General features: G+C 42.9%; 1 protein-coding gene across 1 annotated transcript; it reads right to left on the bottom strand.

Annotated features, from left to right (window-relative positions):
• Positions 1-896: 896 nt before the first annotated feature.
• On the bottom strand, positions 897-15,854 carry spata2 (spermatogenesis associated 2). Its single transcript, XM_058051980.2, has 3 exons — positions 15,754-15,854; positions 13,797-14,603; positions 897-10,250 (listed from the first exon to the last, which is right to left on the bottom strand). The coding sequence occupies exons 2-3, from the start codon at positions 14,145-14,147 to the stop codon at positions 8,898-8,900; spliced, it is 1,704 nt and encodes a 567-aa protein (XP_057907963.2). The 5' UTR covers positions 14,148-14,603; positions 15,754-15,854; the 3' UTR covers positions 897-8,897.
• Between the last annotated feature and the right edge of the window lie 167 nt (positions 15,855-16,021).

Raw genomic sequence — 16,021 nt, 5'->3', positions numbered from 1 at the left:
ACTGTGACCATGGCTGGACAACTGTTGGTTGGCTGAAATCCAAGATGCCTGCATCCTTGGGCTGAACCTGAGGGAACTACCCGGAGCAATGCTGCATGTGGGCTCTCCAATGGTCCCCTTGCAAACAACTGGGGGTACAGCACTATGACATACTTCCACACCATCGCTGATGAAAGGATACGCTGCACCGAAGTACCCAACCAGAACCACAGCCACCAGCCAATGCTATGTGCCACAGCTGCCATGTGACCTGAGATGGAAGCTGCAGGGGCACCAAAACACCAACGCCTCCTCCCTGTCTCACATGCCCTGCAAAGAATGTCAACACTGCCAAAGTCTGGAAGAGTGAGAACCCGTGGCTCCAATGGCAGCGGCTCTCCAAGCGGGACTGCAGGCAGAGAGAATGCTCTCCCCCGAATTCCAACCATCACCAGAGCATCATCAGTGGCCCCAAAGTAGACCTGGCACAACGACAACATGCCTACAAAGTGGACAACTTCCTCAGTCATGTCCAAGGATGGCTGGAGGCCAGCCAAAGACCAACATCACCACCATCCATCTCCATGCTTGACCAAGAGACGAAGGCCCTCCACCCACAGTGGCCCAGCCTTGTCATCTGTGACCAGCTTCTCCAGCATTGTTGGAGAAAAACCAGTGAGCAACCACGATCAACTCCCTGGGCCCCCTAACATGAGGTTGTACTGCAGTACTGCAGCGTCGCCACGGCTCAGTTGGTCCTGATCACTTTGGCATTGTGAAGACTCGGCAGCCTGGGATTGGCTGGCCACCAGTCCAGGGTGGACCCCGTCTCTAGCCCGAAGACAGCTGGGATAGGCTCCAGCACCCCCACGACCCTTGTGAGGAAAAGCGGTAGAAAATGAATGAATGAATGAAGACTCGGCAGCATCTCCACTCCCAGTTGTCTACTGGCCAGCATGTCACCAGGATGGAGAGCTTCATGTGCACCGCTGTGACACAAATATGTTCCTGAATAAATCATAGAGTTTTGTGGTTGAATAACGCCTATTAGTCAGAACATACGCATATTTAAGCACACTTGCAAGCATGAAAATGGATCATTGAACTGAAATAGAAATATAAAGCACTGAGAGGACACATTGAAATATATGTAGGCTTCCATACTGGACATTAGGTGTCACCAATGTTTGAGACACACAAGCACCAGACTCCCTGCCTGTTTGGAGATGAGAAAACAAACACGCATGAACATGGCAATGTGTGGAGACCGGCAAAATTATCCACTTTATATCCCTTTCACGTGTGATGAATTAATTTATCCTCACTTCTTTTACTTCATTCATTCATTTTCTACCGCTTATCCTCACAAGGGTGGCGGGGGTGCTGGAGCCTATCCCAGCTGTCCTAGCTGTGAGGCCTGCGCACTAACCACTCGCACCACGTTATTTTTTCACTGATGAGGATGTTTGTTGTCCTGTACTTATTTAGTTTTACTACTAGAAAATGGTAACACTTTATGATTCATGATGAGATTAAAAATGTTATGCTTATATACATGCGCAAATGTAAATTGTAAAGACAAATATGAAGAAATAAGTAGTAGAGCTTCATTCATTCATTTTCTACCGTTTATCCTCACCAGGGTCGCGAGGAGACCGAGTTCGAGTCCACCCTCGGCCATCTCTGGAGTTCGCATGTTCTCCCCGTGCATGTGTGGGTTTTCTCCGGGTACTCCGGTTTCCTCCCCCATTCCAAAAACATGCTAGGTTAATTGGCCACTCCAAATTATCCATAGGTATGAATGTGGGTGGGAATGGTTGTTTGTCTACAACTATTATCACAACTATAACTACAATTATGGAATCACCTGTAAATTTCCATTTCCAAAACAAACACCTGCATCAAATGAAATCTGCTCACTAGTCTGCAGTTAAGAACCAGTGCTCACACCTCGGACCTTGAGGTACCATGAGGACTGACATGAATTATGGCTCCATCACAAGAGACGTCAATTGAAACAAAGGAGAGGATTATCCAACTTCTTAAAGAAGGTGAATCATCACGGAATGTTGCAAAAGATGTTGGTTGTTCACAGTCAGCTGTGTCTAAAATCTGGACCAAGTACAAAACTACACGAGAAGGTTGGAAAAGTCAAGCACACTGGTAGACCAAGGAAGACATCAAAGCGTCAAGACAGAAAACTAAAAACTAAAGCAATATGTCTTGAAAACAGAAAATGCACAGCAACACAAATGAGGAACAAATGGGCAGAAAGTGGAGTCAATGTCTGCGACCCAACTGTAAGAAACCGCCTAAAGGAAATGGGATTTACATACAGAAAAACTAAATGAAAGCCATCATTAACTCCTAAACAGAAACCTAAACTATTACAGCGGGCTAAGGAAAAGCAATCGTGGACTGTGGATGACTGGATGAAAGTCATATTCAGTGAAGAATCGCGAATCTGCATTGGGCCAAGGGATGATGCTGGAACTTTTGTTTGGTGGCGTTCATGAGATTTATGAAGACGACTGCCTGAAGAAAATCTGCAAATTTCCACAGTGACTGATGATATGGGGCTGCATGTCAGGTAAAGGCACTGGGGAGATGGCTGTCATTACATCTTCAATAAATGCACAAGTTTATGTTGACATGTTGTACACTTTTCTTATTTGGGGTCGCCCCCAAACATCATTTTTCAAGATGATAATGCATTTTGGCATAGAACAAATACTGTGAAAACTTTCCTTGAAGAAACACATACAAGGTCAATGTCATGGCCTGCAAATAGTCCAGATCTCAATCCAATTGAAAATTTGTGGTGGAGACTGAAGAAAATGGTTCACGACAAGGCTCCAATCTGCAAAGCTGATCTGGCAACAGCAATCAGAGAAAGTTGGAGCCAGATTGATGAAGAACACCGTTTGTCACTCGTAAAGTTGATGCCTCAGAGACTGCAAGTTGTTATAAAAGCCAGAGGTAGTTCAACAAAGTACTAGTGGAGTGTTTCTTGTTTCTTTGTTTTTCATGATTCTATCATTTTTTCCTTAGAATTGAGTGATTCCATATTTTTTTCTTACTGCTTGATCTAAATAAGAATTTGTTTTTGACTGTCACAACTTTTTTTCTTGATTTCTTTTAGTGTTTCTTAAAGCCCGATTTCAGTTTTGTGGCATTTCTGTAATCTGCTTTTTTTCTACAAAATGAAACAACGGAATGAACATCCTCCAAGACTGGTGATTCCATCACTTTTGCCAGGGGTTGTATATGTGCCCTGTGATTGGCTGGCCACCAGTCCAGGGTGGACCCCCGCCTCTCGCCCCAAGACAGCTGGGATAGGCTCCAGCACCCCCGTGACCCTTGTGAGGATAAGCGGTAGAAAATGAATGAATGAATATGCATGTACACATTTAATCAGCCACAGAAGAAAAAAAGTCACAATATTTTTTTCAGGATTTTATTCCTTAAATTATTTTATAAAATATCATTTACATTTGTTTTTTTTCATTTAGATATATTTTCACAGATGAACAATTTTGGCTATTTTCCCTGTCCACACCCAGGTGTGGCAACACACTCATCCTAAGGTCCATACGCCCTTACAACGATTGTGCAGTGATCTCAGGTGCCAAAGTGGGTTGGGAGGGAGAGTGGTGCGGTGTTAAAGAGGTCAGGGTACGGGGCTGGTACGGGGATAGTCCTTGTAGAGCATGCCAAAAGTAGGTCAGGATAAGACAGCCTACCTGTACAGTACAGTGACGTGTGGTCAGGGGAGGAAGGTGAAGCTTAGCTTCACCAGGTCATGAAAAAAAATATATAAACAGTATATCGTCCACTGAACGGTGTAATAAATGTATTTTCTGTATAATTGAAATCATGTAATGTTTCCTTAAATAAAAATGGCTGAACTTGTAGATTTCCTTATCAAATACAGGGCAGAATCCCGAGACGATGTCAGTTTGTCAGCATGTTGCCAGTATGTCTGAAGAAATATTTATTACACAGCAGTAATGTTAGTTCGACATCATTAGTCTTGCTCATCGGACAATAAACTGCGGAGATATGGTCGGGGGCACACGAGAGCTGGCTGGTGCTGAGGCAGAGCAGCTGAGAGACTTTTACAACTAAAAGAATTTAAGGAGGGCTTTCACCACAAGTAAACAAATAGGGACATGAACTTCATAAACAAATACATGAAAGACAAGAGACAAAAGATTTGGAGGGTAGGGATTAAAATTTGAAAACCTATAAAGTCACTAATTCTCTTAATTTTCTTGTTATCCTCTTAATGAGCAACTTGTATTAACATTGATTGGAACATAAGTTTTACTGCCTCACCACACGTCACTGCTAGCATAAATACCATTACCACAGAAGTAGTAAAGGGAGCGTCAACCTCCAACCAATTGTGTTCAAACGGCCCAATGCAAAGCTCTTGCCTGTCCAACATCAGCAGTTCATGTACAGTGATGTAAGGAAAGTCGGTATTTCCCCATCATCAAACCCGGCAGCAGACCTGAAAACTGTTTAGCCCTTTAGTGACCTTTAACCATATCATTTACTATCAAAAGGCAAATCAAAGGATTTTATCCTTGTTCTTCATTTGGCAACATCATCACACTTACTATAAATCAGCTTTGCTACTGGTAGTATTCACAATGAACAACAATGTATGTGCATATGTGTGTTTATCTATATATATATATATATTGTATATATAAATATGTATACTGCTGAAAAGATAAAGGGAACACTTAATATAAAGTGCTCAAGCCAAAATCAGTATGCATATTGCTGTGGCGACTCGAAATCAGGAAAAAGCCCAAAGAAACAAACCAAAAACATAACATCAAATCTGGATCAGCCTGTAGTTTTTGAGTGTGATTCTATTAAATCTGCTAAATTTGATTTCCATTGATCATTTTTGTGTGATTTTGTCCTCAGCACATTCAATTATGTAAACTATAACAGAGTATTAATGAGAATATTTCATTCATTCAGATCTATGATGTGCTACTTTAGTGTTCCCTTCATATTTTGGCAAGGGTATATTGGCTGTCAAAGTTAACGCCATTACGGTGCTATTTTTTTTAAATGCACGATTAACATAAACACGCTATGTTTGGCTTACACTAGTACTATGGGGAAACGCAGCGGTGTTGCAGTTCATGTTGAGCCACAAGCGGAAATGAAAATCGATCAGAAATGGACAAAGAAAAGGGTACTTTGAATGGCAAGTTTGGTCTCCTGGCCTGGAAGACAGAACATTGGATGAAATGGAACAGCACCTGGGGACAAGTGTTCATAGATATCAAGAGGCGGGATCCACCCTGGACTGGTGGCCAGCCAATCACAGGGCACATATAGACAAGCAACCATTCCCACCCACATTCATACCTATGGACAATTTGGAGTGGCCAATTAACCTAGCATGTTTTTGGAATGTGGGAGGAAACCGGTGTACCTGGAGAAAACCCACACATGCACAGGGAGAACATGCAAACTCCACACAGAGATGGCCGAGGGTGGGATTAAACTCGGGTCTCCTAGCTGCGAGAGCCCAAATATATATTTATATATAGCACATATACACACAAACTATATATATACGAAAACAAAATGATTGCACTCCCCATAGACATCAACACATGTGCAAAAGTTGCCTTTGGTGATGATGACTCAAGTTGTTGATTTTTTGAAAAGAAATCTCAGCAACACTCCTGCAGAACAGAACATCTTATTAAGTTTTGTTTGTAATATAAAGAAAAACAACAAAAAACTCTCAAGTTCTTAAAGAGAAGGAATGAAACCAAGTGTGTTGAATCAAACATCATGCGCTCGTGGCGTATTGCAAGTTGGCGCAAGATGGCGGAGCGTGGCAATTTGGTCCAGTGCACCACTGAACGCAGCCAATTTGGTCATTTGGTCGACTGGACTGCGCTGAGATGGGTGTGGCGGCGCACCACATTTTCAGATTGCCGCAGTGACAAAACAGCGCACCAAAGGGATGGCGAAAGCTCACCAGCTCTGACCTGGTCTATTCGGGGCGCAGGCAAAAGCCCAGCATGCGTAGTGATAAATTGCCTGACAGGCGCACAGGGCAGACACGTCACCAAATCCTCAGGCAGATGTGTTTTGCACACTTTTGCACAGTGGAAAAAACAATGACAGCAACCACTATTTAATGTAAGCGTCTGACCCAGCCTGTACTTTTTTGTATTCATTGTCTCATCACATCTGAAGCATAATGGAGGATGGGGAGGAGATACCACAAATATATCATCAAAGGTTCTCCTATTTGGTCATGTAGAGCAGGAATGCTGGTGGAAAACTAGTAAAATGCTTGGATTAGCCTGCTGCTGTGTTTAATGTAACTGTCAGGAACAGATGACATGTCAGTACATGTCCCAAAAGGTGGCGTACGTGGTGAACCATGGTGGCCTCTGATGCGCAGTCCAGTGCGGTGCATTTATAGGCAATGAGAGGCGTTCACTTGATTGGTTAAGATTACACTGTGTTAAACCCTCTTTGCCACTTTCGGAGGGATGGAGGTGTGGGTGTGCGGCGCTGCGCCAGACTGCCCTGGCCACATCACGTTGGTGCAGCGTAGACGTGGTGCAAGGCAGGTGCGCTGCGCCTGGTCTACGAAATTAGAGCCCTGTATTCTAAAACCAAACAAGACCATGGTCTTTTGGTGAACAAAAAAAGTTATACAAGTCGCTCACATGCCAGAATGGCCTCCGAGAGGCATCTCTGAAATACGTTGTGGTGATTAATCCACACTTGTGTGCATTTCATTTGTGGTACAGAAACAGGCAGTAATTTATGGAAATGTAAGATGAATGACTGTAAGGCAAGGAGAGTTAATTCCTTAACAGCATAACGTTCTAAATAAACATTTAAACTGCATTATTTCACTGCACTCACAAGGATCAACATGAAAGCACTTAAAACACTAAATGGAAAAACTTAACTATATGTAATATGATACATGCAGGTTTTTAGAACTCTATCAATCAATCCAATCTATCATAGACGTTGCGGATGATGTTTACAACTGGAAAGCAAGGCTGTCCAGAAGCTGGTGTGTATGAGCTCAAACTTGGCCTGAGAGGGACACATGTGTCAAACCACCACCACTAAGCATACGGACACTTCATTGATCCTGGAGGACACACACTAAAAACAGCTTTTGTGAAGCTAAAATGTTAGTGGATTATATTCAATGACAAAAAATGTGTCCACAGGATATACAATTTTCAAGCAGATGTATCTAATGCTGGCACTATGTTATTTCACATTAACGTGGGTGAATGTTGCCATCTGGCAGTAGCACGGCAAACTGCAGCCACCCATTTTGTGGGCCTCCCCATAGAGCCTGACTGTAAAAGCTGCTAAGCCACCTAAAGTATTTGTGAAAACCCTCAAACTCTTCAGTTCCTGTTATGTCGTATTTTGAGGATAAAAGAGTAGTTTTTTGCGTGTGATGTTTTCCATTGTAGATTTGCATATGACAAGAGTTCATTGAAGTCATCCCAGTCAGCATGCATTTAACTCTTGAAGTCACATGGAATTAAACATGTCTTCAGTAGTGAAATGTTCAAGTGCCCAATTTCCCAAGATAAAATGGACACATCCAGTCAACCCCAGGCTAATATGATAGCACTGCTTCAACTGTCAATCACATGTGGCATTGAAGCATCACAAAAGTCTTTACTGCAATATTATACTGCATTACATTTACAGGTGTGTTTGTTCACATGCACTGTTTGAACTGTTATGAATAAAGGCAAGAATAAATAAATTGGTAAGGAAAACCATCAAAACCACCAAATCAGTATTCCCTCTTCGCCTATGCCTCCCTTGGATATGTAATAAATACAAATGTTCGAACATTTCAGGGGGTAGTCCCAGACTGCTAAGTCACACTCGCTGGAGCTATTTGAGGTAGACAGAAAGCATGACACATCATACACTTCCACATTTGACACCTTTTGAAACTTTTGAAAGAGTAAGCCTGAAAAGATGCATGCATTTCATTTGTGGCCCAGACACTTGACTCCACCTGAGACAAACAGGTCTGGTGGGAGGTGAGGGGGCAATGCAGCATCCAGGACCACAGAGGTTCTGAGATTATGACTGGATTTAAAGTTGGTTGGATGGAACTGAATTGGATGGAACATCTGCACACACAAAGGAGCTGTTTACTAGAAACAGGCCAACCTCTTAACTTCTCAAGTCAACAGCAGCATTAAAACAGCCAGAAACAATAGGGGGGGTCATTTACAAGGCATGACTTCATCAATAGACTATGGCATCTGATCATTGTCTCAGTGAGTCGCTTTGAGATACTGCCCACTTAGTCTTAATGGTAGACTTAACATCTATGTAAAAGTCTCAGATTGTTCTACAGAATATAGATTCAAAATATATACTATTACGTTACTCGTTTCCAGTGTATCTTTTCAATTTTTCAAGTTTAAAAAAAGTCACTCTAAGTTCAGGAGGTCGACTAAGTGCACAAACATAGGCTCGCGTGTGCACGCGCGCACACACTCACACACACACTCTATATATATTCTTTATATCTGAGAACATTTTAGCTTAGAAGTATATATCATTCTGGATGGAATTTAAAATGAGGACAAATGTTGCGCTACAATATCACATGACTAGTCAAGAGCAGGTAGCAAGGCAAAAGGAAGTATTACAGTTGATAAAAGGCCATAACTCAGAGCAAAAATGATGGCCCCACCACCAGTGAGAGAAAATATACTGTGTGGAGTTGAAAAAGACCATGAGTTAAAAGGTGTCATTCCAAGTGAAAAAAGGTGGAGCGGAGCTCAAGCAACAGTGCAGGGCTATGTTGCTGTTTAAAGCAGGGAACTCAAAGCAGAGAAGCACAGCCTACACCTGGATCATCGGTACACCATGTGAGAGATGGTGCCAGATTTGAAGTTGAGCTGGTGGTTGGGAACAAACATGTGCTGAGGATTCTTCCGTGTGCACATATCCTTGGCATACAAGCCCATGCATGAGTCACATGACACCTTAGAGCAGTTCACACAGGTGTGAGATGCACCTGGCTTGTTGCAAAACCCGCATCGTGATCCCCCCATGCTAATGCGCTCACTGCTGCCTCCCTTTGGCGTAGTCAAGGCAGCAGATTTGCTGGGAAACAGCTTGGTGGACAGTAAAGGTTTGTCCACCATTTGTGGGTGAGGGTGGGAATGAATGTGAGAATGGGTCAGTGTGAGAGGGTGAGGGTGGAGATGCGAGTGGGAATGAGTATTTGAGTAGACAGAAAGCTTTTCCTTAACAGGAATATATCCATCCAACGGTCGTGGGGACTTGGGGTGGTAGTCCTGCAGGCTACAACAAGGAGAGGGGTCGACATCATGACAGGCAGAGCACAAAATCATGTCACACCTCTGACAGGAGGCCATTGTTGAGCAGGCCATCCCACAGCCGTGACACTTCACACTGCTGTGCGCTTTGAGCAACCACCCATCTCGGGCATCTCGGGGCTCTCTGGACAGAGGCCGTGAGGGTGTTTGCCTTCCACCCGTACCACCCCCACCCCGCTCTGTGTACAAGTCAATCTCGTCCAATGACGAAAGGTGGTAGGTAGTGTAAGCATCGGCTGGGGGAGGTGATGGCGTTGGGAAGAAATCTGCAATGGGGCTGTATGAAGGGGGTGCTGCCACAGAGAATAGAGATGAGGTGTTGGGCCTGATGATCTCATCCTTCATATCGTCCTCTGCGTCCACAAACAGAGGCTCCTTCCTCAGACTCAATGAGGCTTTCAAGATTGGTTTGCTAACTGCTGCGTGCCAGTGACCTGCCCCATCTGTCACATCCACAGACTTTGACGGTCGGCTACCTCGCCTCAGGTGGTGAACATGAGGCCTCTCAATATCCAGAGGTTGCACAGATAGGCGAGCCATATCTGCCCCAAGGCTGTCGCGTCTCCGAAGAGCCTCAGCACAGCCAGCTGCATCATCTCTGCAGCCCCTGCGGAGTTCCAGGGCCTCCGACTCTGATGCGGAACCACGGGCCAGAGCCACGATCTCTCCCAGAAGACGACACTCGGCCTGGGCCAGGAAGAACTCGAAAGCCAATTGGCGGAGATTACCTGAGCCTCCTGGATGTTCCTGAAAATAGAACTGCGAGTCATGGTCACAGGTGTAGCCAATTGTGCGCATTAGAGATCGGAGTTCAGCATCAGAAATTGCAGACTTTAGGTGGTACACATATGGGCCAGTGAAAGTCTGAAAGAGAAAAAAAGTTGGACCAAAATTATTGTAAGAGTTAAACTGGGAAGGACAAAATGCATTGCCCCATCAAAGGCTCTTGTTCAGTGTTAAAAACAGGTTAAACTACAAATTCATGGTCATGAACAACCACAATGCCTAACACCAGATATCTGCTAGATTTTCTCCTGTAATCCAACGTGCAAAATTGTGCTACGCCAATGGGGAAGGTGGTCATAAAGGAGGTAATTATGATTATAGGAATTGTAAATTATCAGTGAAAAATAATACAGATTATGCACCTGTATATGGAGCATTTAGTGCTGACAGCAACAGGTACACCTGCTGAATGCGATAGGAACCAAAACAAGAGCTGTACCTAATGCTATTGGTAGTCAGTGTATCTAATATGACAAAGTGGCAGATGATCATGTGTGACTCACATTCATACAAAACGCAATGACTTTATTAAACTGACCAGAATCTTTACTTTTGCACTTTTAATTGTGCAACAATCAGTATTACTAGCAGTTACTAGCGGTCACACGCCACGCAGCGAAATGTGAACAATGTGATTTATAAATCACTGTTAATCCGAGGCTAGCTACTATATCGTAGTTAGGGTTGTGACAAGATTTCTTGTAAAGAGCTGTTCTCGTTTCGAGCTGTTTTGTGGGAACAGGGCAGCCAGAAGCCAATCAGACTGTGAGCTATGGTGTTGCTCACACAGAAATAATCCAAAACCAAGAAAACGCAAACACCATAAAACACGCACAATGGAAAAATCAGCTAATTAAAAATGCTGCAATCACATACACACTGTTGGATCAAAAACAAATGCAAAAGAAAAATATTGCAAAATGGCAAAAACACCAAAGGTGCGAGACCTGAGTGATAGCTGGCTTTAAAGACTTAAGACGCAATACTTTAAAGTATGTAGAACAGCTGATTTTTACAGCTCACTGTTTAACAAACGAAAATGTATGGCTGACCTGGTAGCCTTGCTCCCTTCCGTTTTCTTCTGTAAACTTTCAGCATTTCCTTTGTGTTTTTGGCATTCACAGCATTTCCCTGTGCATTTTTTTAACCTGCAGCTTTTATGCAACTGCATAATTTTCAATTTTCCTGCTGTATGTGTTTTATGGTGTCTTTGATAATTTTTGTGTTTGGAGTAGATGGTCAACTGAGCCCGAAGCTGATTTTAATCATCTTACGAAGCTTTTAGTGGCATAGACTTCACTCTTCCATCAGATGTCGCTAATGTTGTTTTTCACTGAAGCATCAAAACTCACAATCTGTTCCGGTACAATTTGAAGGAAAGCCTCAAGGCTTCACAAAGAATTCACCCACCCATCTCTAGCTTGGAGCATTTAGATGTTGCTGCGGGGGCCACATGGTGGCCAGTTAGGAGATGGGCAAGACCTGGGTTCGAATCCCCACTCGGGCCGTGTACTCCGGTTTCCCCCCACATTCCAAAAACGTGCATGTTAGGTTCATTTTCCATAGGTATGATTGTGAGTGTGAATTATTGATTGTCTATATTGGCTGACGACCAGTCCAGGGTGTACCCCGCCTCTCGCCCAAAGACAGCTGGGATAGGCTCCAGTATACCCAACAATGTTGGAAACGAATATGTGCATTACCACATTGTACAGTGGCAAGAAAAAGTATGTGTATGAAAAAAGTATGAACCCTCTGGGATTTCTGCATATATTTGGCATAACATGTGGCCTGATCTTCATGTAAGCCACCACAATAGATAAACAACTTCTGTTGTAACTAATACGGCACAAAATGTTGTATTTTCATCTTTTCACTGAACACATCATGTAAAAAAACTCAACAGTACAGGGTGGAAAAGGTATGTGAACCCCTTGGTCAATGACTTCTCCAAGAGCTCATTTGAGTCAGGTGTCATCCAACATGGAGTTCAATGCATATGGCGAGTTTGCAGGAGTCGTATCAAGCTGCCCTGCCCTTTAAAAACTCATGCTAGTTTTGAAATGGCTTCTCAGAAGAAGCATTGTCTGATGGGAATCATGCCCCGCACCAAATAGCTCTCTGAAGACCCGCGAGCAAGAATTGTTGAGCTACATAAGGCTGGTGGGGATACAAAAGTATCTCCAAAAGCCTTGCTGTCCATGTCTCAATAGTTAGACAGATCATCTACAAATGGAAGGAGTTCAAGACAGTTGCCACTCCCTCCAGGCGTGGTCGAAGAAATCCTCGGGCATCAGCCAAAGACTTACAAACATCTCTGGCACATGCAAACATTTCTATTCATACCTCCACAATACATCCAAGTTTGAACAAGAATGGAGTTCATGGGAGGACCCCACGGAGGAAACCTCTGCTGACAAAAAGAACATTGCTGCACATCTAGTTTGCAAAAGACCACCTTGATGTTCCACAGCAGTTCTGGGACAGCATTGTTTGGACAGATTAAAGAAAAATTTTGTTATTTGGAAGGAACACACAACGCTATGTATGGAGGAAAAGTGGCACAGTACACCAGCATCAGAACATCATCCCAACTGTGAAATATGGTGGAGGGAGCATCATGGTTTGGGGCTGATTTGCAGTTTCAGGGGTTGGACGGATTAGTGGGACGGATTAGTGTCATGAAAGGACAAATGAATTCCAAAATGTACCAAGACATTTTGCAGGAGAACTTAAGACCATTGGTCCACCAGCTGAAGCTCAAACGAGGATGGGTGATGAAACAAGACAACGACCCCAAACATACGAGTAAATCAACAAAAGAATGGACCAAACAGAAGAAATGACGCCTTCTGGAGTGGCCAAGTCAGAGTCCGGACCTCAACCCCATTGAGATGCTGTGGCATGACCTTAAGAGAGCCATACACACCAGACAAACAAAAAATATTCATTTGAAACAATTCTGTGAAGAGGAATTCTGTGAAAATTCCTCCTGGCTGTTGTGCAGGTCTGATCTGCAACTATAGAAAACAAAAAAGCAAAAGGAGGGTCAACCAGTTACTAAATGTTAAGGTTCATATACTTTTTCCACCCTGTAATGTGAATGTTAACATCTTGTGTTCATTAAACAAAAATCAAAAAATATTTTTTTTGTGCAGTATTACTTCAGGAGAATGTACGATTGTATTGTTTTGACTTAAATTCATTTAAAAATTATGCAGAAATCCAAGAAAGCCCAAAGGGTTCACATACTTTTTCTTGCCGCTGTATTTTAGGGCTACATTCACTGCAGAGCATGATGACCAATTCAGATTTATTGTTAAAAGCCAATATTTGATGTGGTCATTTATATAACCAAATGAAAGTGTGACTTGTAAATGTGAAAGCGATGTGTCCAGGAAGCAGATCGGACACATATGGGATTTATATCTAGAAACGAGGAAGGCCTGAGTCACATTTGAAAAGATTGAAACTGTACTGTTGACACTGACATTAAACAAAAATCTGATAGAGGTTATATATGAATGGAAAAAATTGGAATTGAACAACAGTGTGAACATAGTCTCAAGTCTGGTTTGAATGAAGCCGAAGTCTGAGCAACAAAATAACAAACAATAAACTTACTTTTATACATCTGAATTCTTTCTTCCAAGGGAAGAGCAAGAGGTTGGTGCAGATGGTTTCCAGAGTGTGGAAAGCTCTCTCCAGGCTCCTGAGGTTGCCTCCTCTTTGGTAGCGGAGCGAGCTTTCAACAACTTCATAAAAGCGCACCATGCGGAAACGTTGTCCTGGATCTGGCTGATAAGCCCCAAGAAGTGCAGTGGCTGTCGAAAGTAGTGCCTCATTGTCCTTGTGTCTCCCTTTGTCTCCATTATGCAAATTTTCCAACCCAAATTTTTCCCCTCCATCTTCCAGGCGCCGCTCCAGTGCCCCCACATACCTTCGAAAGAGGTCCTCTTTTAACTTTGCATCCATTTTCTGCAGCAGACTAATAGTCAGCTGTTTGCCTGTTTAGAGAGAGATCCACCCCCTTTGCATACTCTGCACAAGGATGCCACATTGAAGCACAATTTTGGGGGACCAAATTTTTCTGTATGCACCGGCACACACTCAACATTAATATCATTGATGAGAGTGAAGGGGGAATGCGACTCAGCAGCACATTCTCTACACAAAGAGATGCCACGCTCAGTTGTTGTGGTTCAGCTGCGCGAATGTCTTCTTATGGACATCTCTGTTCCCGGCTTTAACGGCGACTTGTTTTCAGAGACACCAGCCAATGTCGTTTTAAATTATCTGAGAGTAGGCTTTTGCTTCACGCTCTGTTAAAGAAATGCTGTATCTAATACATCCCTTGGAATCAGCAAGTGCAGTGTTGCAAGGTCATGCGGACTCATCAAGTCAGAATCCCAATGGTGTGATTGCTCCAAACTGTAATGACACAGGGGAGGGCATTGTGAACATTGACATGACACACACACACAAATCCAACAAGAATCATGCAGTCAATATCAGCCAGTGTTCATCTATTCAATAAGAAAATCAGTGCTTAGAAAATCGAAAAGTTTTACATTCGGAGTGACTGCGTGCAGGCTATTATTTTCAGTGATTACATGTGAGTGGTGTGAATAGATGTGAATGTGAGTGTGAATGGTTGTATGTGAATGCCTGGCAACCAGTCCACATTGCACCTCTGGCTCCAAGTCAGCTGTGATGGGCTCCAGCTCACCTGTGACCCTAATAATGAAACGCAGCATAGAAATTGCACAGATGGATAAATGATGTGTGCATGGGATGATAACCAGAAAGAACTGTGAAAGCTATAACTTGATTAGTTTCAAGTAATTGTGAATATGCTTTACAGAAATGGCGATACTCATCTAGTGTGAGTTATAGTTAATATGCTGACTAATAAACACCAGATCTGTACTAGTGTAAATGTTATGAATAAGCATTCACACATCTTATAGACAGTGTAACATTGTTATAGATTACACATGTTATCTACAGCATAACAGTATGCTCTTCAATTATAGCCAACATCATACTGTCACCATCAAATAACGGGGGTTATTTCGACGCAATGTTGGTATAAATATCGTATTTGGGGAAAATCCTAAACGGTTTGTCATCTATAAGAGAAGGGGCCGTTTGCTAGTTAGTTGGTTATTCCAGTTACCGCACACATCAAAAACCACAGGAACACCAATACGTGAATTAGCAGACGAAAGCAAAATCGTTAGCTTTTGCATTCCACACAATTGTTCCATATTGGATACTGAGTTTAAAAAGATATTGAGTTTAAAGTGCATGCATGTCATTATTAACATATCAGAAGCTCTAAATGGCTAGATATTCTAGTAAGGGCCCCCAAATAAGCAAAAGCAGTGAACGCCCATTTCAGCGTAGCTGGTTAGCTTTAGCTACCAGACTACAACCTTTAAAAAATAATATGGACCAATTTTGTAAATGATGGATTATTTAGCATCACTTAGATGAGACATGTGTACACGGATGTTCAAACGTCCATTATCTGTGACGTTTAATAAAGAAAAAGACCAGCAGGAGCAGGTCATCTTACCTTTGACAAGTACAACCGTAGCTAGCGACGCCTTCTCAGCTGTTGGAAATTCCCATCATATGAACGCGCATGCGTGTAGGACCCTCGCGTCATACACCGAGAGGGTGGGTATGGGGAGGAGTCAGAGTGGAACTTCGCTAATTATAATATGATTCTGCAAATTAAATACCTACCATTTCATTTTAATCGCACTTCATTCAGCCATCCATTTTTATACCGCTTATCCTCACGAGAGTCGCGGGCATGCTGGAGCCTCATGTTTTATATA

The sequence above is a fragment of the Doryrhamphus excisus genome, linkage group LG15 (genome assembly GCF_037039965.1).
Source record: "Doryrhamphus excisus strain RoL-2023G ecotype Guam linkage group LG15, RoL_Dexc_Guam_v1.1, whole genome shotgun sequence".
NCBI classification, from domain to species: domain Eukaryota; kingdom Metazoa; phylum Chordata; class Actinopteri; order Syngnathiformes; family Syngnathidae; genus Doryrhamphus; species Doryrhamphus excisus.
This window is presented reverse-complemented; position numbering and strand designations above follow the sequence as displayed.

Coding starts and splice junctions, on each gene's coding strand:
- spata2 (XM_058051980.2), bottom strand. CDS start 14,147: ATGGATGCAAAGTTAAAAGAGGACCTCTTTCGAAGGTATGTGGGGGCA. Junction 10,251..13,796: donor AAGAATTCAGATGTATAAAA/GTAAGTTTATTG, acceptor TTTCTCTTTCAG/ACTTTCACTGGCCCATATGT.